The sequence below is a fragment of the Carcharodon carcharias genome, chromosome 2 (genome assembly GCF_017639515.1).
Source record: "Carcharodon carcharias isolate sCarCar2 chromosome 2, sCarCar2.pri, whole genome shotgun sequence".
Lineage (NCBI taxonomy): Eukaryota > Metazoa > Chordata > Chondrichthyes > Lamniformes > Lamnidae > Carcharodon > Carcharodon carcharias.
In genome coordinates, this window is record NC_054468.1 from 92,819,028 (window position 1) to 92,841,443 (window position 22,416).

General features: G+C 43.1%; 1 protein-coding gene across 1 annotated transcript in view; it reads right to left on the reverse strand.

Annotated features, from left to right (window-relative positions):
* LOC121274567 (E3 ubiquitin-protein ligase rnf168-like) overlaps positions 1–22,186 on the reverse strand; it is a 43,452-nt gene extending 21,266 nt beyond the window's left edge. The window contains exons 1-2 of the mRNA XM_041181905.1: positions 21,653–22,186; positions 7,011–7,087 (exon numbers count right to left, since the gene is read on the reverse strand). Of these exons, the coding sequence (XP_041037839.1) occupies positions 7,011–7,087; positions 21,653–21,989 (414 nt within the window). The 5' untranslated portion in view covers positions 21,990–22,186. The remainder of the gene's footprint in view (positions 1–7,010; positions 7,088–21,652) is intronic.
* Between the last annotated feature and the right edge of the window lie 230 nt (positions 22,187–22,416).

The window sequence follows — 22,416 nt, forward strand, 5'->3', positions numbered from 1 at the left end:
ACAGTTTGAAGGACATGTCTACTGGAACAATGTGAGGGATATATAGTGTGTTGTTGTCTTGGAACAGAGTGTGCCATGAAAGACAGGATGGTGCTGAGGAGGAGCCTGGTCAAATGGGGAAATGCCTGGCAACAACATTTTAATTGGCTCCTGACCAGGCGGCCAGGGTTTGTGTGAGAGCAGTGCAGCAGAATAGCTCCTAGCCTGAAAGGACATAGACATAAACCTCTCTCTCCTGTGTGTGTAAGATTCCAGTAATTCTACAATAATAGCTAGCTGGCTTTTTCTCCTCATATCTCTATAACCAGCTCTCTCTCTGAAAACGCCTCTCAAGAAGCAGTGGGGAAAATCACTGTTAGAGACATTGAAAGGCAAATGCTCAGTCAGTGAACTAAATACTGCAAGTGCTGGAAGACATCGATAAAAATCAATCCATCGAATCCTGTACTCTGGAATTGGTGCTATTTGACTGTTTCATCCCACCCTTAAAATCCATGTTTTTCTGTGTCTTGTATGTATATGTATAGGGATTTAAGGAGGGGTAGAGTTTAGGTTATAGAGTTAGATGTTAGCAGTTCATATTTCTTTCTTTTGCCACTGGTTAAGGACAATTTGTTCAAGAAACAGTTATTTACTTATTAAATTTACAAACATGGTGCCTGTATTCTGTTAACCTAAATTAAATAATTAAGTGGGTTGCTCAAACTTTTTTCACGTTTGTTGTGGCTCAGGGAGCAGTGGAGCTCACTGTCTCCAGTGAGTCATGACAATCAGCATTGCAACAACAGCCTGGATTCCTGATGCACTGCTCAAACTGTGCAGCCGGCACCTTTAGATGTAATGATCACTTGGAGCCTGTCCAAATTGTAGTGCATCTATCCAATGAAGTGCTGTACCCATGTTATTTTGTTCCTGTGCAGAGTTGAAATCCATGCAGATGGGGAGCCATTTCTCGCTCTTTCCTGCTGATGGCATTGACTCCTTACTGAGATACAGTTTCATAAGTGATCACTCACCTAAATAGCCATTTCTGTGTGAACCTGTGTAAAGACACTAATCTATTAATCAACACATTATTTCACTCTGCTCTATTATTTTCTGTATTTTACTTCGGAAAATGATTGGTTGTAGAGCTTACCTTAATTTCTCCCTTGGCCATGACAGAAATTGATTTTAAATAAAAAAACATTGATGAAAGGTAAACCTACAGAATGGGCACTACTAGTATTCAACTACTTGTAACAATGGACAAAGTCATCCTAACCCCAAAAGTGTGCTCCTTGCAAGCATCACTGGAAAATGATTAAGAGCAGCAATTCTCTCCAATTTTTTTTAACTCCTTTACTATTGGTGTGACGGTTCAGCTAAACACAGATTGGGAACTGAATCTAAGATCTTCCTAATCTGTATAGCTCAACTACATGGAGCTTTAATCAGCTAAATCAATGGAAGTTGATTTTGCTGACATGATGAGGTTTGCCAGCTATTTGTTAGCATACACGTTCTGAATGGTGTTTCCAGCATCCATGCCTTTTGACTGCAGAAAATCAACAGAAATGTTTTATTTCTCTATCATGTGATTAGCCAATATGTTAAGTTGACACTACACAATTGTGGTGCAAATGCAACAAAAATTTTGCCTGTGAAATCGTTCCTATGAGATTTGGCAACAGCACAGTAGTATGCCTTTAGTTGACATTGATCTCCTCTCGAAGAAAGATAGCTACATTCCATTGAGATGCCTCTATACCAGGTAACCAAGGCTGGGGAAAATAAAAGAGCCTGCTCATTTGTCTAACAGTACTTTGAGAATGCAACCCACCAGCCTTTCCCAAGACCAGGCTTTAAAGAAAGGCACGTTGTCCTGCACCCAATATGAAATCTAGCATAGGATTTTTCACAAACTGTCTAATATTCGCAGACAGGGCATGGTTTCTTTAAATCTGCACCCATAAAAACGAGGTTGAACCAGTAGCAAGCTTTATGAATAGGCCTATTGGTAATTCAATGAACAGGGAAATCAGACCTAAAGCCATCCCACTATCAAGCAACATGGTAGAAAAACATGAGGATGTACAGCCAACAACATACTTGTGGAGAGGAAACATGGCTTAGCAATGGGAATCCCATTCATCTCAAGTCTATGGGGCCAGTCAGTTACGTGAGCCCACTAACTAAGATGGTGTAGATCAGGGTATTTTTTTTATTATTCAGCAGGTCTGGCAGCATCGGCGGAGAAGAAAAGAGTTGACGTTTCGAGTCCTCATGACCCTTCGACAGAACTAGGTGAATCCAAGGAAGGGGTGAAATATAAGCTGGTTTAGGGTTTTGGGGGGAGAGGGGGTGTGTGTGTTGGGTGGGGGGAGAGAAGTGGAGGGGGGTGGTGTGGTTGTAGGGACAGACAAGCAGTGATAGAAGCAGATCATCAAAAGATGTCACAGACAACAGAACAAAAGAACACATAGGTGTCGAAGTTGGTGATATTATCTAAACGAATGTGCTAATTAAGAATGGATGGTAGGGCACTCAAGGTATAGCTCTAGTGGGGGTGGGGGGAGCAGAAAAGATTTAAAAATATTTAAAAATAATGAAAATAGGTGGGAAAAAGAAAAATCTATATAATTTATTGGAAAAAAACAAAAGGAAGGGGGAAGAAACAGAAAGGGGTTGGGGATGGAGGAGGGAGGTCAAGACCTAAAGTTGTTGAATCCAATATTCAGTCCGAAAGGCTGTAAAGTGCCTAGTCGGAAGATGAGGTGTTGTTCCTCCAGTTTGCGTTGGGCTTCACTGGAACAATGCAGCAAGCCAAGGACAGACATATGGGCAAGAGAGCAGGGTGGAGTGTTGAAATGGCAAGCGACAGGGAGGTTTGGGTCATTATTGCAGACAGACCGCAGGTGTTCTGCAAAGCAGTCGCCCAGTTTACGTTTGGTCTCTCCAATGTAGAGGAGACCACATTGGGAGCAACGAATGCAGTAGACTAAGTTGGGGGAAATGCAAATGAAATGTTGCTTCACTTGAAAGGAGTGTTTGGGCCCTTGGACAGTGAGGAGAGAGGAAGTGAAGGGGCAGGCGTTACATCTTTTGCATGGGCATGGGGTGGTGCCATAGGTGGGGGTTGAGGAGTGGGGGGTGATGGAGGAGTGGACCAGGGTGTCCTGGAGGGAACGATCCCTACGGAATGCCGACAGGGGGGTGAAGGGAAGATGTGTTTGGTAGTGGCATCATGCTGGAGTTGGCGGAAATGGCGGAGGATGATCCTTTGAATGGGGAGGCTGGTGGGGTGATAAGTGAGGACAAGAGGGACCCTATCATGTTTCTGGGAGGGAGGAGAAGGCGTGCGGGCGGATGCGCGGGAGATGGGCCGGACACGGTTGAGGGCCCTGTCAACGACCGTGGGTGGAAAACCTCGGTTAAGGAAGGAGGAGGACATGTCAAAGGAACTGTTTTTGAAGGTAGCATCATCGGAACAGATGCGACGGAGGCGAAGGAACTGAGAGAACGGGATGGAGTCCTTACAGGAAGCGGGGTGTGAGGAGCTGTAGGAGTCGGTAGGCTTGTAATGGATAATGGTGGACAGTCTATCACCAGAGATTGAGACAGAGAGGTCAAGAAAGGGAAGGGAAGTGTCAGAGATGGACCACGTGAAAATGATGGAGGGGTGGAGATTGGAAGCAAAATTAATACATTTTTCCAAGTCCCGATAAGAGCACGAAGCAGCACCGAAGTAATCATCGATGTACCGGAGAAAGAGTTGTGGAAGGGGGCCGGAGTAGGACTGGAACAAGGAATGTTCCACATACCCCATAAAGAGACAGGCATAGCTGGGGCCCATGCGGGTACCCATAGCCACACCTTTTATTTGGAGGAAGTGAGAGGAGTTGAAGGAGGAATTGTTCAGTGTGAGAACAAGTTCAGCCAGACGGAGGAGAGTAGTGGTGGATGGGGATTATTCGGGCCTCTGTTCGAGGAAGAAGCTAAGGGCCCTCAGACCATCCTGGTGGAGGATGGAGGTGTAGAGGGATTGGACGTCCATGGTGAAGAGGAAGCGGTTGGGGCCAGGGAACTGGAGATTTCCATGGTGAAGATGAAGCAGTTGGGGCCAGGGAACTGGAAATTTCCATGGTGAAGAGGAAGCAGTTGGGGCCAGGGAACTGGAAATTTCCATGGTGAAGAGGAAGCGGTTCCTGGCCCCAACTGCTTCCTCTTCACCATGGACGTCCAATCCCTCTACACCTCCATCCCCCAACAGGATGGTCTGAGGGCCCTTAGCTTCTTCCTCGAACAGAGGCCCGAACAATCCCCATCCACCACTACTCTCCTCCGTCTGGCTGAACTTGTTCTCACACTGAACAATTTCTCCTTCAACTCCTCTCACTTCCGCCAAATAAAAGGTGTGGCTATGGGTACCCGCATGGGCCCCAGCTATGCCTGTCTCTTTATGGGGTTTGTGGAACATTCCTTGTTCCAGTCCTACTCCGGCCCCCTTTCACAACTCTTTCTCCGATACATCGATGATTACTTCGGGGCTGCTTCATGCTCTCGTAGGGACTTGGAAAAATTTATTAATTTTGCTTCCAATCTCCACCCCTCCATCATTTTCACGTGGTCCATCTCTGACACTTCCCTTCCCTTCCTTGACCTCACTGTCTCAATCTCTGGTGATAGACTGTCCACCAATATCCATTACAAGCCTACCGACTCCCACAGCTACCTTGACTATAGCTCCTCACACCCCGCTTCCTGTAAGGACTCCAACCCATTCTCTCAGTTCCTTCGCCTCCGTCGCATTTGTTCCGATGATGCTACCTTCAAAAACAGTTCCTCTGACATGCCCTCCTCCTTCCTTAACCGAGGATTTCCACCCACGGTCGTTGACAGGGCTCTCAACCGTGTCCGGCCCATCCCCCGCGCATCCGCCCTCACGCCTTCTCCTCCCTCCCAGAAACATGATAGGGTCCCCCTCGTTCTCACTTATCACCCCACCAGCCTCCCCATTCAAAGGATCATCCTCCGCCATTTCCGCCAACTCCAGCATGATGCCACCACCAAACACATCTTTCCTTCACCTCCCCTGTCGGCATTCCGTAGAGATCGTTCCCTCCGGGACACCCTGGTCCACTCCTCCATCACCCCCCACTCCTCAACCCCCACCTATGGCACCACCCCATGCCCACGCAAAAGATGTAACACCTGCCCCTTCACTTCCTCTCTCCTCACTGTCCAAGGGTCCAAACACTCCTTTCAAGTGAAGCAACATTTCACTTGCATTTCCCCCAACTTAGTCTACTGCATTCGTTGCTCCCAATGTGGTCTCCTCTACATTGGAGAGACCAAACGTAAACTGGGCGACTGCTTTGCAGAACACCTGCGGTCTGTCCGCAAGAATGACCCAAACCTCCCTGTTGCTTGCCATTTCAACAATCCACCCTGATCTCTTGCCAACATGTCTGTCCTTGGCTTGCTGCATTGTTCCAGTGAAGCCCAACACAAACTGGAGGAACAACACCTCATCTTCCGACTAGGCACTTTACAGCCTTCCGGACTGAATATTGGATTCAACAACTTTAGGTCTTGACCTCCCTCCTCCATCCCTACCCCTTTTCTGTTTCTTCCCCCTTCCTTTTTTTTTTCTAATAAATTATATAGATTTTTCTTTTCCCACTTATTTCCATTATTTTTAAATATTTTTAAATCTTTTATGCTCCCCCACCCCAACTAGAGCTATACCTTGAGCGCCCTACCATCCATTCTTAATTAGCACATTCGTTTAGATAATATCACCAACTTCGACACCTAAATGTTCTTTTGTTCTGTTGTCTGTGACATCTTTTGATGATCTGCTTCTATCACTGCTTGTTTGTCCCTACAACCACACCACCCCCCTCCACTTCTCTCTCCCGCCCCCACCTTAAACTAGCTTATATTTCACCCCTTCCTTGGATTCACCTACTTCTGTTGAAGGGTCATGAGGACTCGAAACATCAATTCTTTTCTTCTCCGCTGATGCTGCCAGACCTGCTATGTTTTTCCAGGTAATTCTGATTTTGTTTTGGATTTCCAGCATCCGCAGTTTTTTTGTTTTTATTTTTTTTATTATATATTTCCCTAAAGGAGTTGAAAAACAACTTATGAAACTTCAAATTTTTTCCTGAATATAGAATATAGGATACTATGGATGCTTTGTTCATTTGACACTACAATTGACATTATTCAATGCTGGCTAATTACACTTGTGAGATAATACTTCCACAATCAAAATAGGATTGTACCCAAAGAAAAGAGAGCATGTCCATCTATATCAAGATCTATCAGTCAACTCCCCTGTATACACAAGTGGTTCATAGAGTCCATGCAAGGAAGAATATAATGAAGTGTGTGCAAATAACGGTTTGCCTTCCCAGCATTTCTCAAATTCCTGGACTCAGGATACAATGTTAACACAGCTTTCTGCTGAACCCAGGATGCATTGTGTAAATGGGCCTAGGCAAGGATTTCTTCTTCAGAATAAAGAACTGGTGAAATGTATGAAAGTCACCCATATCTTTTGGAAGAGATTAAGGACCTAAATGAATCTTGCTGCATCCATGTTGTTAATCTAATGTCACTTTTATGTATCCATGCATTGATTTAGTGGTAGTATGTATGGGATGAAAGGTCAAGCAACAAGTTTGATTATGCTGGATTGTGAAACGCAATGAACCAGTACTCATGCTGGATGTAGAATGTGGTGCAGCTAAACACAATGTATCGTTAATGTGAGCTCAGTAAAGATCCATATACGTACACTGGAAGTGTGATGTATCTGTAGTATAATGTCTCATTAAAGACCAGGTTCTGTATTGTTACACTGATGTCTGTGTACTCTGGTATTTAAATTAACAAAATTAATTAGATGAAGACGACCTAAAAATATACAAATCTTACATCAACTGCACAAGCACAGAACCATATCTCTATAGTTAAATCTCTTCTGCATAGAATAAAAATCTACATAATCTACTTCTCACCTTACTGATCTGCTCTTCATACTCCTGTCGAACCTCACCAGGTTTGGATAATTGAGGTCGTGAGTGCAATCTGTCAACTTATAAAATAATGGATAGGTCAGTTTTCTAGTGCATTACTCATTTCCAAACATTTCCACCAATCCCTGGGACTCCTGTTCCTTATTACAGAAGTGACCCTGCTACCACCAATGGCTAACTCGTTTGTTATATGTCTGACAAGGAGCAAAAAGAGTGAAGAACTGTTATACTATTCACAAGTCATTAATTCTCAACAACCATACTACACATCTAAATTCTACACATTAAACTTTAAACTAACTTTGGCCCAATTTATGATTTAGGTTTGGTGTAATATGCAACTGAGAGTTACATCATTTGATAGATTAGCAGATATAGAGTCCCCTTCACTTATGCATATCTGCTCTTTGCCTGCTGTACACAATTGGCAGCTGGTATTCAATTCTGAAGAAAGGTCCTTGACCTGAAAGATTATTTCTCTCTCCACAGATTCTGCCAGATCTGCTGAGTATTCCCAGTATTTTCTGTTTTCATTTCAGATTTCCAGCATCTGCAGTTTTTTGCTTTTCTGCTGGACAGTTATTATGTTTGTCAAGGCAAAGTGAGCACAATTTCTAATACGTTATTTTACCTGAAGGCCGTTTAAAGTCTTGAACCAGATGTTGTCACAGTTGGCATAGCTTTCTAGTTTGACTTAAAAGCTGTTAAGTGCTTGCAGCAGACAACAATTAAAAGGAACAGCACACTTAGCATTGTGTTAATCATGCAGAAAATGACAGTTACAATACGAAGAGCACAATTATAAATTTAAAAAAGGCTGAACTTAATTGGTGAAAGATTTACTTTTCTCGAGGTGGGGGAGAATATCTCAGATTGAATAAATAAACTACATTCAGACAAGCATAAAGCAAACAGCCAGTATTGTTTTTCTTGAAAAGCCCAGCCTATCTTACTGATGATTTCCTCTATGCAAAATATAAGGATTTTATATTAGCTTATACTAAGCGTACCTATATTGCTATTGGGTACAGATGTTACAAACATACGAAATAGGAAAACAGAAGTAGGCCATTAGTCCCCTTGAGCCTGCTCCACCATTCAATAAGATTATGGCTGATCTGTGTTTTGAATTCCAAATTCCCATCTACCTCTGACAACGTTTGATTCCCTTGCCTAGCAAGAATCTACCTCCGCCTTAAAAATATTCAGTGACCCCACTTCCACTACCTTCTGAGACAGAGTTCCAAAGTCACACAACACAAGTGAAAAAAATTTCTCATCTCTCTCCTAAAAGGGCAACTGCTAATTTTAAAACATTCCCCCATCGTTCTGGACTCAGCCACAAGAGGAAATATCCTTTCTATGCCCACCTTGTCAAGACTGTTCAGGATCTTATCTACTTCAATCAAGTCACCCACTCACTCTTCTGAACTTCAAAGGAAACAAGCCCAGTTTGTCCAACCTTTCCTCATAAGACAACCCACTCATTCCAGGTATCAATCTGGTAAACCTCCTCTGAACAGCCTCCAACGCATTTACATCCTTCCCTAAATAAGGAGGCCAAAACTGCACACAATATTCAAGATGTGGTCTCACCAATGCCCTGTATAACTGAAGGATAACATCCTTATATTTGTGTTCAATTCCTTTCATAATAAGTTATAGCATTCCATTAGCCTTCTCAATTACTTGTTCTACCTGCATACTAACTTTTTGTGACTCATGCATGAGAACACCTAGATCCCTCTGCACCTCAGAATTCTGCAGTCATTCTCCGTCTAAGTAATACTCTGCCTTTTTATTCTACCTGCCAAAATGAACTTCACATTTTCCCACATTATACTCCATCTGCCAGATTTTTGCCCACTCACTCAACCCATCCATATCCATCTGCAACTTCCTTAAAGTCCTCTTCACAACATACTTCCCTACCTACCTGTGTCATCTGCAAATTTAGCTACCATGCCTTCACTCCCCTCATCTAAGTCATTGATATAGATTGCAAAAAGTTGAGGCCCCAGCACAGACCCCCTACGAGACTCCACTCGCCACTTCCTGCCAATCAGAATATGCATACTCTCTGCTTTCTGCTAGCTAGCCAATCTTCTATCCATGCTAATATGTTACCCCTTACATCGATGACCTTTTATTTTCCACAATAACCTTGGATGCTGCACCTTATCAAACACCTTCTGGAATCAAAGAACAGCACGTCTACAGGCTCCCCTTTATCCACAGCACATGTTACTCCTTCAAAGAACTCCAACAAATTGGTTAAACATGATTTCCCTTTAAAAAAACTATGCTGACTTTCCCGATTACCTTGAGTTTCTCTAAGTGCCCAGCTATAACCTCCTTAACGATCGATTCTAACACCATCCTCACAACAGATGTCAAGTTAACTGGCCTATGGTTTCTTGTTTTCTGCCTCCCTCCCTTCTTGAATAGAGATGTTATATTTGCTACCTTCCAGTCTGATGGAAGCTTTCCAGAATCTAGCGAATTTTTGAAATTGAACACCAGCACATACACTACTTCATTAGCCACCTCTTTTAAGACCCTAGGATGAAGTCCATCAGGACCTGGAGACTGGTCAGCCGCAGCTCCATCAGTTTGCTCAGTACCGCTTCCCTATGATTGTAACTTCATCAATTACCCCTGTTCCTTCCACCTCCTAATTTTCAGTGATGACTGGAATGTTTTTTATATCCTTGAAAGTGAAGAGGGAAGCAAACTATTTGTTCATGTTATTTGTCATTTCCTTATTATCTATTATTAACACCCCACCCAAACCGATTCTACATTTTTTTTTCTTTATTCATTCACAAGATGTGGGCTTCGTCGGCTGGGCCAGCATTTATAGCCCATCCCTAGTTGCCTTTGAGAAAGGGATGGTGAGCTGCCTTCTTAAACCACTGCATTCCATGTGGTGTAGGTACACCAACAGTGCCACTAGGAAGGGGCTTCTAGGATTTTGAAGGAACGGCGATATAGTTCCAAGTCAGGGTGTTGAGTGACTTGGAAGGGAATTTTCAGGTGGCGGTGTTCCCATCCATCTTCTGCCCTTGTCGTTCTAGATGGTAATGGTTGTGGGTTTGGAAGGTGTTGCCGAAGGAGCCTTGGTGAACTCCTGCAGTGCTTCTTGTAGATGGTACACACTGCTGATATGCGTCAGTGGTGGAGGGAGTGAATGTTTGTGGATCTGGTGCCAATCAAGTGGGCTGCTTTGTCCTGGACGGTGTCAAGCTTCTTGAGTGTTGTGGGAGCTGCACACATACAGCAGGCAAAGGGGAGTATTCCATCGCACTCTTGACTTGTGCCTTGTAGATGGTGGACAGGCTTTGGGGAGTCAGGGGACAAGTTACTCATCACAGGATTCCCAGCCTCTGACCTGCTCTTGTAGGCACAGTGTTTATATGGCTAATCCAGTTCATTTTCCAGTCAATGGCAACCCACAGGATGTTGATAGTGGGGGATTCAGTGATTGTAATGCCATTCAATCTCAAGGGACAATGGTTAGATTCTCTCTTGCTGGAGATGGTTATTGCCTGGCACTTGTGTGGCGCGAATGATACTTGCCACTTGTCAGCACAAGCCTAGATATTGTCCAGGTCTTGCTGCATTTGGAGTATCTAAGGAGTCGTCAAATGGTGCTGAACATGGTGCAATCATCAGCAAACATCCCCACTTCTGACTTTATGATGAAGGAGGGTCATTGATGAAGTAGTTGAAGATGGTTGGGCTGAAGACACTACCCTGAGAAACTCCTGTAGCCCTGGATCTCAGGTGATCGATCTCCTGATTGACCTCCAACAACCATAACCATCTTCCTTTGTGCTAGGTATGACCCCAACCAGTGGAGAGTTTTCCCCGATTCCCTTTGATTCCAATTTTGTTAGGGCTCCTTGATGCTACACTCGGTCAAAGGAGACTTTGATGTCAAGGGCAGTCACTCTCACCCTCACCTCAGGAGTTCAGCTCTTTTGTCCATGTTTGAACCAAGGCTGTCATGAGGTCAGGAGCTGAGTGGCCCTGGCGGAAACCAAACTGGGCGTCAGTGAGCAGTTATTCCTCAGCAAGTGCCGCTTGATAGCACTGTTGATGATCCCTTCCATTACTTTACTAATGATGGAGAGTAGACTAATGGGGTGGGAACTGGCTGGGTTGCATTTGTCCTGCTTTTTATGTACAGGTCATACATGAGCAATTTTCCACATAGCTGGGTAGATGTCAAAGTTATAGCTGTACTGGAACAGCTTGGCTAGGGGCGCAGCAAGTTCCGGAGCACAAGTCTTCAGTACTATTGGCAGAATATTGTCAGAGCACATAGCCTTTGCACTATCCAGTGCCTTCAGCCATTTCCGGCTATCACATGGAGTGAATCGAATTCTTTGAAGACTGTCATCTGTGATACTGGGGACCTCTGGAGGAGGGTGAGATAGATCATCCAATTGGCACTTCTGGCTAAGATTGTAGCAAATGCTTCAGCCTTGTCTTTTGCACTGATGTGCTGGGCTCCCCCATCATTGAGGACGGGAATATCTGAGTTATTTAATTGTCCACCACCATATCACAACTGGATGTGATAGGACTGCAGAGCTTAGCTCTGATCCGTTGGTTGTGGAATCGCTTAGCTCTGTCCATCACTTGCAGTTTATGCTGTTTGGCACGCAAACTTCACCAGGTTGACATCTCATTTTTAGGTATGCCTGATGCTGCTCCTGGCATGCCCTCCTGCACTCTTTATTGAACCAGGGTTGATTCCCTGGCTTGATGGTAATGGCAGAGTGGGGGATATGCTGGGCCATGAGGATACAGATTGTGTTTGAGTACAATTCTGCTGCTGCTACTGATGGCCCACAGTGCCTCATGGCTGCCCAGTCTTGAGCTAGATCCATAGAACACTACAGCACAGAAAACAGGCCATTCGGCCCTTCTAGTTTGTGCCGAAATATTATTCCACTAGTCCCATTGACCTGCACCTAGTCCGTTACCTTCCAGACCTCTCCCATCCAAGTATCTATCTAATTTATTCTTAAAACTTAAGAGTAAGCCCGCATTTACCCCGTCAGATGGTAGCTCGTTCCACACTCTCACCACTCTCTGAGTGAAGAAGTTCCCCCTAATGTTCCCCCTAAACCTTTCCCCTTTCACCCTAAAGCCATGTCCTCTCTTGTTTATTTCTCCTAATCTTAGTGGAAAGAGCCTACTCTCATTTACTCTGTCTATACCCCTCATAATTTTGTAAACTTCTATCATTTCTCCCCTCATTCTTCTACGCTCCAAGGAATAAAGTCCTAACCTGTTTAATCTTTCCCTGGAACTCAACTCCTTAAGACCTGGCAACATCCTAGTAAATCTTCTCTGCACTCTCTCAATCTTACTGATATCCTTCCTGTAGTTAGGTAACCAGAACTGCACATAATACACCAAAGTTGACCTCACCAATGTCTTATACAACCTCACCATAACATCCCAACTCCTATACTCAATACTTTGATTTACGAAAGCCAGTATGCCAAAAGCTTTCTTTACAACCTTGTCTACCTGTGACGCCACTTTCAGGGAACTATGTATCTGAACTCCCAGATCCCTTTGTTCCTCTGCACTCCTCATTTACTGTGTATGTCTTACCTTGGTTTGACCTTCGAAAATGTAACACCTCACACTTTTCCGCATTAAATTCCATCTGCCATTTTCTGGCCCATTTTTCCAGTTGGTCCAGATCTCTCTGCAAGCTTTGAAAGCTTGAGGAATCACTGTCCACAATGCCTCCAATCTTAGTGTCATCAGCAAACTTGCTGATCCAATTCACCACATTATCATCCAAATCATTGATATAGATAACAAACAACAATGGTCCCAGCACAGATCCCTTAGGCACACCACTAGTCACAGACCTCCAGTCTGAGAAGCAATCATCCACTACCACTCTCTGCCTTCTCCCACACAGCCAATTTTGAATCCAGTTTACAACCTCTCCATGGATACCAAGTGTCTGAACCTTCTGAACTAACCTCCCATGTGAGATCTTGTCAAAGGCCTTACTAAAGTCCATGTAGTCAACATCCACAGCCTTTCCTTCATCTACTAGATCTATTTGAAATCTATCCCATTTAGCAAGGTGGTAGTGCCACACAACATGGTGGAGGGTACCCTCAATGTGAAAGCTGCACCTGCATGTTTGCCTTAAGTGACTTATGGATGAGGACATCCAGGACCTTTTGTTCACCTACACTTTCTAATCTCTCAACATTTAAGAAATACTCTGCACATCTGCTCCTCCTATCAAAGTGGATAACCTCAAATTTTTCCACATTATATTCCATCTGCCATGTTCTTCATGCCCACCTCACTAAGTCTGTCCAAACCCCCTTGAAGCCGCTTTGCAACTTCCTCACAACACACATTTTCACCTAGCTTTGTGTAACCTGTGAACTTGGAAATATTACATTTGGTCCCCACATCCAAATCATTGATCTATAATGTGAATAGATTGGCCCCAAAGTACTAATCCCTGTGGTACACCACTAGTCACAGCCTGCCAACGCGAGAATGACCCATCTATTCCTACTGTTTTCTATTTTTAATCAATCCTTAGTCCATGCCAGTATATTACCTCCTAACCTTAAATTAAAGTGCACTTTAATAGGCAAAGTACCTAAATATCTTATTTTCCTTTTAGATACCCATAGGTTTAAATCTTGCCCCAAGCTTTAGATTTTCCCTCTCTATCCTTCCTTTGAAGGAGCTCTTCCAAATTTATCACTTTTCTATATTTTATTTCAAGACCTATTGCAAGCTCAGGAAGTCCAGTATCTTAATAGTTAAGACCATTGTCAACTTTAAGTTAATAACAACAGAAAATACTGGAACTACTCAGCAGGTCAGGCAGCATCTGTGGAAAGAAAAAGAGTTATGTTTCAGGCTGATGACACTTCACCAGGCCTGAAATTTGAACTATTTCTCTCTCCACAGATGCTGCCAGACCAGTTGAATACTTCCAGGATCTTCGGTTTTTATTTCAGGTTTCCAGCATTTGCAATCTGCAATAACTTATTAGAATCCACTTTCCCCTTACTTTGACTTGGTTTATTAATTGCTCTTTAGCTGGATGCAAATTCAATGCTATCTTTCCCCTCGGGTGTCCTGCACCTACTTTTTAAGGTAGGTTTTGTGAAGTAAGCTCCCTCGACAATACCAATTGTCCTCAGTATATACCAAGAAGAATATATTAGAAAATGGCGGGGGCATGGGGCAGAGAGAGAGAGAGACACCAGGTGAGGGCGGGAAGGAAGGGAGAGAGGCCGGGGGCGGGTGGTGGGGGGGAAGGAAGGAGAGAGACCGGGGGCGGCAGGGCAACTGAAAGTGTTGGAGTTAAAAAACAGATGCCAGGAGGTGAGGAAGGACTTATCTCCAGAGTAGAACCCAGTGGGGAGATGTTTCAATTTGTACAAGCTCTTCCAAAGTTTGAGGAAAAAGATATTGAAGCCTTCTTTATTTCATTTGAGAAGCTAGCTAAACAGATGAAATGGCTATAGGAAAACTAGACTTTATTATTACAGTCTAAGTTGTTAGGTAGGGTGCATGAGGTATATGCTTCGCTATCAGAAGAAATATCAGTGAATTATGATGTGGTGAAAAAGGTTATCTTGAGCACATACGAGTTAGTTTCTGAAGCATACAGGCAGAAATTTAGGAATATGAGAAAACTTAATACTGAGTTTGAAAGAGTAAAACAAGGTAATTTTGACCAGTGGATACGGGTGTTAAAATAGAAACAACATATGCAACTCTTAGGAAAGTAATTCTTTTGGAACAATTTAAAGATTCAATCCCTTTGGTAGTGAGAACTCATGTGGAGGAACAGAGGGTTGATTCTGTAAGACAAACAGCAGAGATAGCTGATGACAATGAGTTAGTTCATACAGCTAAACCTTTTTTCATCATCCTTTCAAATTGGAAAAGGATATAAAGTGGGAAAGTGAAAGGAAGGTTAGTCAGGGAAGAGGAGTAGCTGAAAGTTCCCAGGAAGTTTTTTCTCAGAATAAAAAGGAAGGTGCTGAAGGTAGAAGTGACATTCGAAAATTGGGGTGTTTTCATTGTAATAAAGTGGGGCACACAAAATCAGTGTTGGAGATTGCAGGAAAAATCTGTTAGAGTTGTTGGGGTACAGAAAAGCTCTGGAAGTAAAAGTACTGTGAATTCTGAGCAGCAGGTTGCAGAAATGTTTAAAGATTGTGCATGTGTAGGGAAAGTTTTTCCATGTGTACAGGGTGGAGTAGGTAAAAGCTGTTAAAGTTTTAAGAGACACAGGGGCTAGTCAATCCTTAATGTTGTAGGATAGTGATATTTGTTGTTCAAAGGGAGTATTGCAGGAGCAGGTAATAATAATTGGGGTTCATGGAGATGCTAAATCTATTCCACTGTGGAAGGTAAATTTAAAGAGAAAATGGAAGACGGGTGAAGTTATAGTTGGGGTGGTGGAAAAATTGCCCATTGCAAGGGATTCAATTTATCCTGGGTGATGCCAACGGTGGTTGAGCAGCCTGTAGAAGTGTTTTCAACAGAGGTGTTGCAGAATAAACATCCTGGATTGTTTCCTGTTTGTCTTGTAACAGGACCAAAGGCTAATAGGGAAGAAGAAAAGCAGGCAGTTCAAAGGCAAGAAGGTGGTGTTGAAATCCAATTAGCTGGCACTGTGTTTAATATCATTGTTCAGGAGGAAGGCATACAGGACAGTTCAGCTGAAATGTTTAACTCAAAGAGATTGATAGAGTTACAGAAAAAGGATTTGCAATTAAAACAGTTATATCAGAAAGCTTATTCAGAAACAGGACCAAAATGCATTCCGGTATGTTATGATCTTTGAGGAGATATTTTAATGAGAAAGTGGTGGTCAGATCACGTCTCAACAAATGAAAGTTGGAGGGAGGTGAATAGGAAAGAGATTCTGAGGATTGCTCATGAAATTCCAATGGGGAGACATTTAGGTATTAGGGAAACACAGGAAAGGATTCAAAAGTTTTTTTGGCCAGGATTTCATAAGGATGTAGTTAAATTCTGTGCAACCTGTTAGACATGTCAAATAGCAGAAAAACCACAAGCAGTGATTAAGCTGGTGCCTTTAGTCCCAATACCAGCATTTGAAGAACCTTTTACCAGGGTCATGATTGATTCTGTAGGATCCCTCCCTAAGACAAAGTGGAAATCAGTATTTACCGACAATAATGGATGTGTCTCCCAGGTTTCCTGAAGCAATATCTTTAAGAAATATTACAACTAAGAAGATTGTGAAGGAGTTAATTACAAATTTTTAAGAGATATGGCTTACCTAAAGAAATACAATCAGATCAGGAATCAAATTTCATGTCACAGCTGTTTAAGGAAATAATGAACAGTTTGGGGTAAAACAGTTTAAGTCATCCAGAGTTACAAGGAGCTTTGGAAAGATGGCATCAAACTTTGAAAACTATGATGAGAGCATACTGTCAGGATTATCCACAGGATTGGGATACAGAAATTTCATTTCTGTTATTTGCTATTAGAGACGCTCTGAATGCATCTACTGGTTTTGCCCTTTTGAACTAGTTTTTGGTCTTGAGGTAAGGGAACCACTGAAAATGATTCATGAGAAATTGGTGGGTCAAAGTCCAGAAGCTATTCTCCTGGATTACATATCAAATTTCAGGGAAAGATTGAACAGAGCATGTGAGTTGGCCAAGGAACATTTAAAGACATCTCAGCAAGTGATGAAAGTGAAAGCAGATAAGAAAGCTAAAACTCAGTTTAGTTTCTAAAGAGAAAGTACTAATTTTGTTACCAGTACTGGGTGATTCATTAAATGCAAGATTTAGTGGGCCTTGTAGGATTGAAAAGAAATTGAGTGAAGTAAATGATTTACTAAATGCTCCAGATAGAAGAAAGCAGTCATGTAAATATGCTATAAAAAGTACTTTGACAGGGAAGAGGAACAAAAGAGGTAATAGTGATAGAGGGTAATAAGAAAGAGGTAGAAGGGTAGGACTCTGAAATTGATTTTTCTCTAATCAAATTGGATAACGAGGGGTTGCTTGAAAATTTAAATGAAATATTGAGTTACCTTCCAAGCAAGTGATCTGGAAAAGCTATTGCAGTCACACAACCCCATTTGTGGAAATAAGTTAGGAAAGACACATTTAGCTATACATGATATAAGTATCGAAAGTTAATCTTCAATAAGGCAACATCCTTTTAGATTCAATCCAGGAAAGATATCACAAGTACAAAAAGAAATTGATTTCATGCTTCAAAATGATTTCATTGAGTCTAGTTGCAGTAATGGGAGTTCGCCTATTGTACTGTTACCGAAACCAGATGGAACACAAAGACTATGTGTGGACTATCAAAAAGTGAATGCGGTGACAAAAATGGATTAATATCCCATACCACTGTTGGAAGATTGCATTGAGAAAGTGGGACAATCGAAATTTACAAGATTGACTTGCTAAAAGGATATTGGTAGGTACTATTGTCGGAGAGAGCAAAGGAGATATCAGTTTTTGTAATGCCAAGTGGACTATATCAGTTTAAAGTCATGCCATTTGGTATGAAGAATGCACCTATGACATTTCAAAGACTGACAAAGTAATTGCAGGTCCAAGCAATTGTGCTGTTTATATTGATGATCTAATTGTTTTCAGTCAGATATGGGAGGAGAATTTACAGCATCTGGAAGAATTATTTACTCGACTACAAGAAACTAATTTGGTGATGAACTTGGCTGAAAGTGAATTTGCAAAAGCGCAAGTTACATATCGAAGCCATACCATTGGACTTGGTAAGGTGGCTCCGAAAGGAGCGAAAGTCAAGGCTATATTGGATTTCCCAGTGCCTACAACAAAACAAGAAGTTTCGAGATTTCTGGGCACGAGTGGGATTTACCAGAAATTTTATCAAATTTTAGCTGAGTGGATGCTCTACTGACTGAACTATTAAAAAAGAACAAGAAGTTTCAATGGACACTGGAGTGTCAGAAGTCATTCGATAGTTTGAAAACTGTATTAACTACAACATCAGTTTTGGAGGTACCCAATTATGCCAAGCAATTCAAGTTGGCTACTGGCGCAAGCGACATAGGCATTGGGGCTGTACTGTTACAGGAAGATGATACAGGAATTGAAAAGCCGATAGGGTATTTTTCACAGAAGCTGAATGTATAACAGAGAATATATTCAACGATTAAAAAAGAGACTGTGTTTGGTGTTGCCATTGCAGCATTTTGGAAATTTATGCTGCAAACAATTATTTATACAGACCATAATCCTTTGAAGTTTTTGGACAAATTTTGAGACAAAAGTGCAAGGCTTTTCAGATGGAGTTTATTATTACAACCATTTAATCTATCAGTTGTACATATTACTGGAAGGGAAAATCTGTTCGCAGATGTATGATCAAGAGCTTGAAGCTTAAAGGAAAATGGGACATTTAAAGAAAAAGCTAGACACTGAGCTGGAGTGTTTTCTGTTGATACCAAGGACTTGTGTATATATGTATTGCGTTAATGTATGCATCTGGTAATGTAATATTGCAATAAGTATAGGAGATGGTGTGAGATGGGTTATTAAAATGAAGGCATCTTTTAGAATTATGAAGATTCATTTTTTGATAGGGAGGGGGATGTCATGAAACTATTAATGTATATTATTGGAAATTAATTTTCTTTTAAAATAGAGGTTTAGTATGTGGGTGTGTTTTAATTGGATTAAAGCCAGCTAGTCTGTGTGCTTTGACATATACTAGTTTTGAGATGTAGGAGAGGTAGAGTGCGTTTGCATTTTGTTGCATACAGCATTCACGAAGGGGAGTGAAATCTGGCACTTTGCTAGCAGAGATCAAGCAATGTTTATATTGCTTATAAAATTGGTACAATGAAAGGGGTTTTATTGTTAGAAGAGGTGGAGTTCAAAGGGGCTGTGATACAATGTGAATTGACATTCAATGAGTTGTGCTAGGTATAACAGATAGCAGTTCCGTGTGTGCAGAGCAAAGGCAATATAAGGTCTAAGCCTACCACTGTGTCTGTCACCAAAGTGAAAGGAACCTCATTTTGAATTTGTAAGGTGAAAATGCTTTGTCTGGTGTTTGCTTAAAGTCTATGGGCTGCTGTTCCCTTAATGGAGATTAGTTTGGGAATTTGTTAAAAGTTATGATAGTAGTAATTTTTAGTTATGTATATATATTTAACTTCTCTAAATTAATAAATGTCTCATGCATTTTGATATAAAACCTCTCGAGAACTGGTCTGATTCCTGAATTTAGAGCTGCAACTTAAACATACCACTTAAAAATATAGGTTATGACAATTGTTTAAAGTTTCTCTCTGGGATTTTTGAATAACTCAGCTTTACCAACTGCTGTGTCATAACAACAATCAAGAATGGTTTCATGGTTACCATTTGACTTTTAATTCCAGATATTTTATTGAATTCAAATTCCACCATCTGCCATGGTGGGATTTGAATCCAGGTCCCCAGAGCATTACTCTGGGTCTCTGGATTACCAGTTCAATGACAATACCACTACCCCACCGTCTCCCCATTCTGGAGACAACAGCTATCCCCTTCACTATCAACTGCACAGCCAACTTTTGTATCATCTGCAAATTTCCCACACCTCCCCCATTTATGTCCAAATCATTATTATATGCAACAAAGAGTTAGGGCCCCAACACTGAGCCCTGTGGAACACCACTGGAAACCGTTTTCAATTCACAAAAACAGCCATCGACCATTACCCTTTGTTTCCTGTCGTGAGCCAATTTTGGATCCAATTTGCCGCCTTTCCTTGTATCCCATGGGATTTCACTTTTCTGACCAGTCTGCCATGTGGGACCTTGTCAAATACCTTACTAAAATTCATATAGACAACATCCACTGCACTACTCTCATCAATCCTCCGTGTTACTTCCTCCAAAAATTCTATTAAATTAGTAAGACACGATCTTCCCCTAAGAAAGCCATGCTGACTGTCCCTGATCAACCCATGCCTTTCTAAGTGAGTTTATCCTCTGTCTCAGACTTGATTCCAATAATTTGCCCACCACTGAAGTCAGACTGACCGGTCTATAATTTTTTGACCCATCCCTTGCATCCTTTTTAAATAATGGTACAACATTTGCAGACCGCCAATCCTCTGGTACCGCAACTGTATTTAGGGCGGATTAGAAAATGATCTTCAAAGCACCCTCTTTTCCCTCCCTGGCTTCTTTTAACAGACTGGTGACTTATCCACCTTCAAGGATGTCAGTCGCTCCAGTACTTCCTCTCTCACTATACTTATTGTATCTACTGTTTCACACTCCTCCTCATTAACTAGAATGTTTGCATCATCCCTCTCCTTAGTGAAGACGGAGGCAAAGCTCTCTGCTTTATTTGCTATACTACTTGCATTTACATACCTTTTAACACGGCCAAATTCCTGCGCTGTACGCTCTTTAACCTGTGCATCTGTCTTTCAGAGTCACTCATTAATTCTCCATCTCCTGTTCCCTGCTGAATTTGCCCTCAGGTTCCCATTCCCCCGTCAATCTAGTTTAAATCCCCACCACCACCAACAGAACTAGCAAATCTCCCTGTGAGGATATTTGTCCCAATCCTGTTCAGGTGCATACTGTCCAACATGTACCAGTCCCATCTTCCCAGAACCGGTCCCAAAGCCCCAGAAATCTGATGCCCTCTCTCCTACGTGTTTAATCGCTCAATTCTCCTATTTCTATACTCATTTGCATGTGGGACTGGGAGTAATCTTTAGATCACTGCTTTAGAAGTCCTGCTTTTCAATCTCCTTCCTAGCTCCATATAATCTGCTTTCAGGACGTCATCCCCTTTCCTACCTAAATCATTGGTACCAAAATGGGTCACGATCTCTGGCTGATTACCCTCACCCTAAAGAATGTCTTGCAGCCAGTGACATCCTTGACCCTGGCACCAGGGAGGCAACATACCACCCTGGAGTCATGTCCATAGCCACCGAAACACCTGTCTGTTCCCCTAACAAACAAACTCCCTATCACTATAGCTGTTCTTTCCTTCTTCCTCCCCTCCAGTACAGCTGAGCCGCTCGTGGTGTCACAAACTTGGCTCTGACCGCACTCCTCTGAGGAATCGGTGCCCTCACCGGCTTACAAAATGGAAAATCGATTTGTGAGCCCCAGGGCACTCTTGCATTACCTGCCTAGTTTTCTTGGACTATCTGGCAGTCACCCATTCCCTTTCTACCTCCATGTTCCTAAGCTGTGGTGACCACCTCTCTGAACGTGCTATCCACATAGCTATCAGCCTCATGGACACGCCAGAAACTCTAGCTGCTGTTCGAGCTCTGAAAGCTGGAGCTCAAGCTTCTGCAGCTGGTGACACCTCCTGCACATACAGTCGTGCAGGCCATCAGGAGCATCCACCACTTCCCACATATTACACGACACGCATTCCACACAACCATGCAGTCCTCTCATGGCTTCAATTTACTTCTTTTACGTTTACTTCTATTGACTTTATATTACTTGGCCCTACTTAATAACCCTTACCATAAGTACAGTTCCTGTTTATTTTAAGCCTTGGGAATAGAAGCTTAGGGTTCTGACTCACCTTCTCCGTCGCTGGGTTCCTCGCTCCGGAGCTGAGGAAACTGCTGCCGGATCTGCTCCTGCAGCTCCTTGTTAACCAAGCTGCCGAGACGGGCCTTGGTCCGCGCCCAGTTGGAAAGGCGGCGGCGACACAGCGGGCAGTTCAGGTTACTGATCTCCACCGTCTGCTGAAAACAGCCCAGGCACAGCGAGTGTCCGCATGGCGGCGTCACCGGCTCCGCCAGCAGCTCCTGGCAAACCGGGCATAAGCATTCGGCCAGGCCGAGGGCCGGAGGCGGAGGTGGGGCCCGGAGCGGGGCCTCAGGCTCGGCGAGATCGCTCCGTCTCTTTCGCCTCATTATGGCCGCTGCAGCTCTGGTTCAGTCCAGCTTGGGAGCGGTTTCACCTTCTCTCGTCCTCCCGGAGTTATTCTGGGGGCGGGCCAGACACTGTCAGGCCCTCGGCCCAGGTGAGGGACAAACAACCGCCACCCACGGCCTTTCTTCAAATCGCCGTCATTCTCCCGCTCTCCAGCGCAACCTCCGCACTGCGGCTGCGCGCGTGCTCCCCAGCAACCTCCGCATTGCGGCTGTGCGCGTGCTCCCCAGCAACCTCCGCACTGCGGCTGCGCGCGTGCTCCCCAGCAACCTCCGCACTGCGGCTGCGCGCATTCTCCCCTAGCAAATTCCTCATCCCATTGAGGCTATGCGCGATCTCACTGGCAACTGAAGCAGTTGGTGTCCAAATGCAAGGAGAGCTGGACAATATTTGGACTTGGGCTGATAA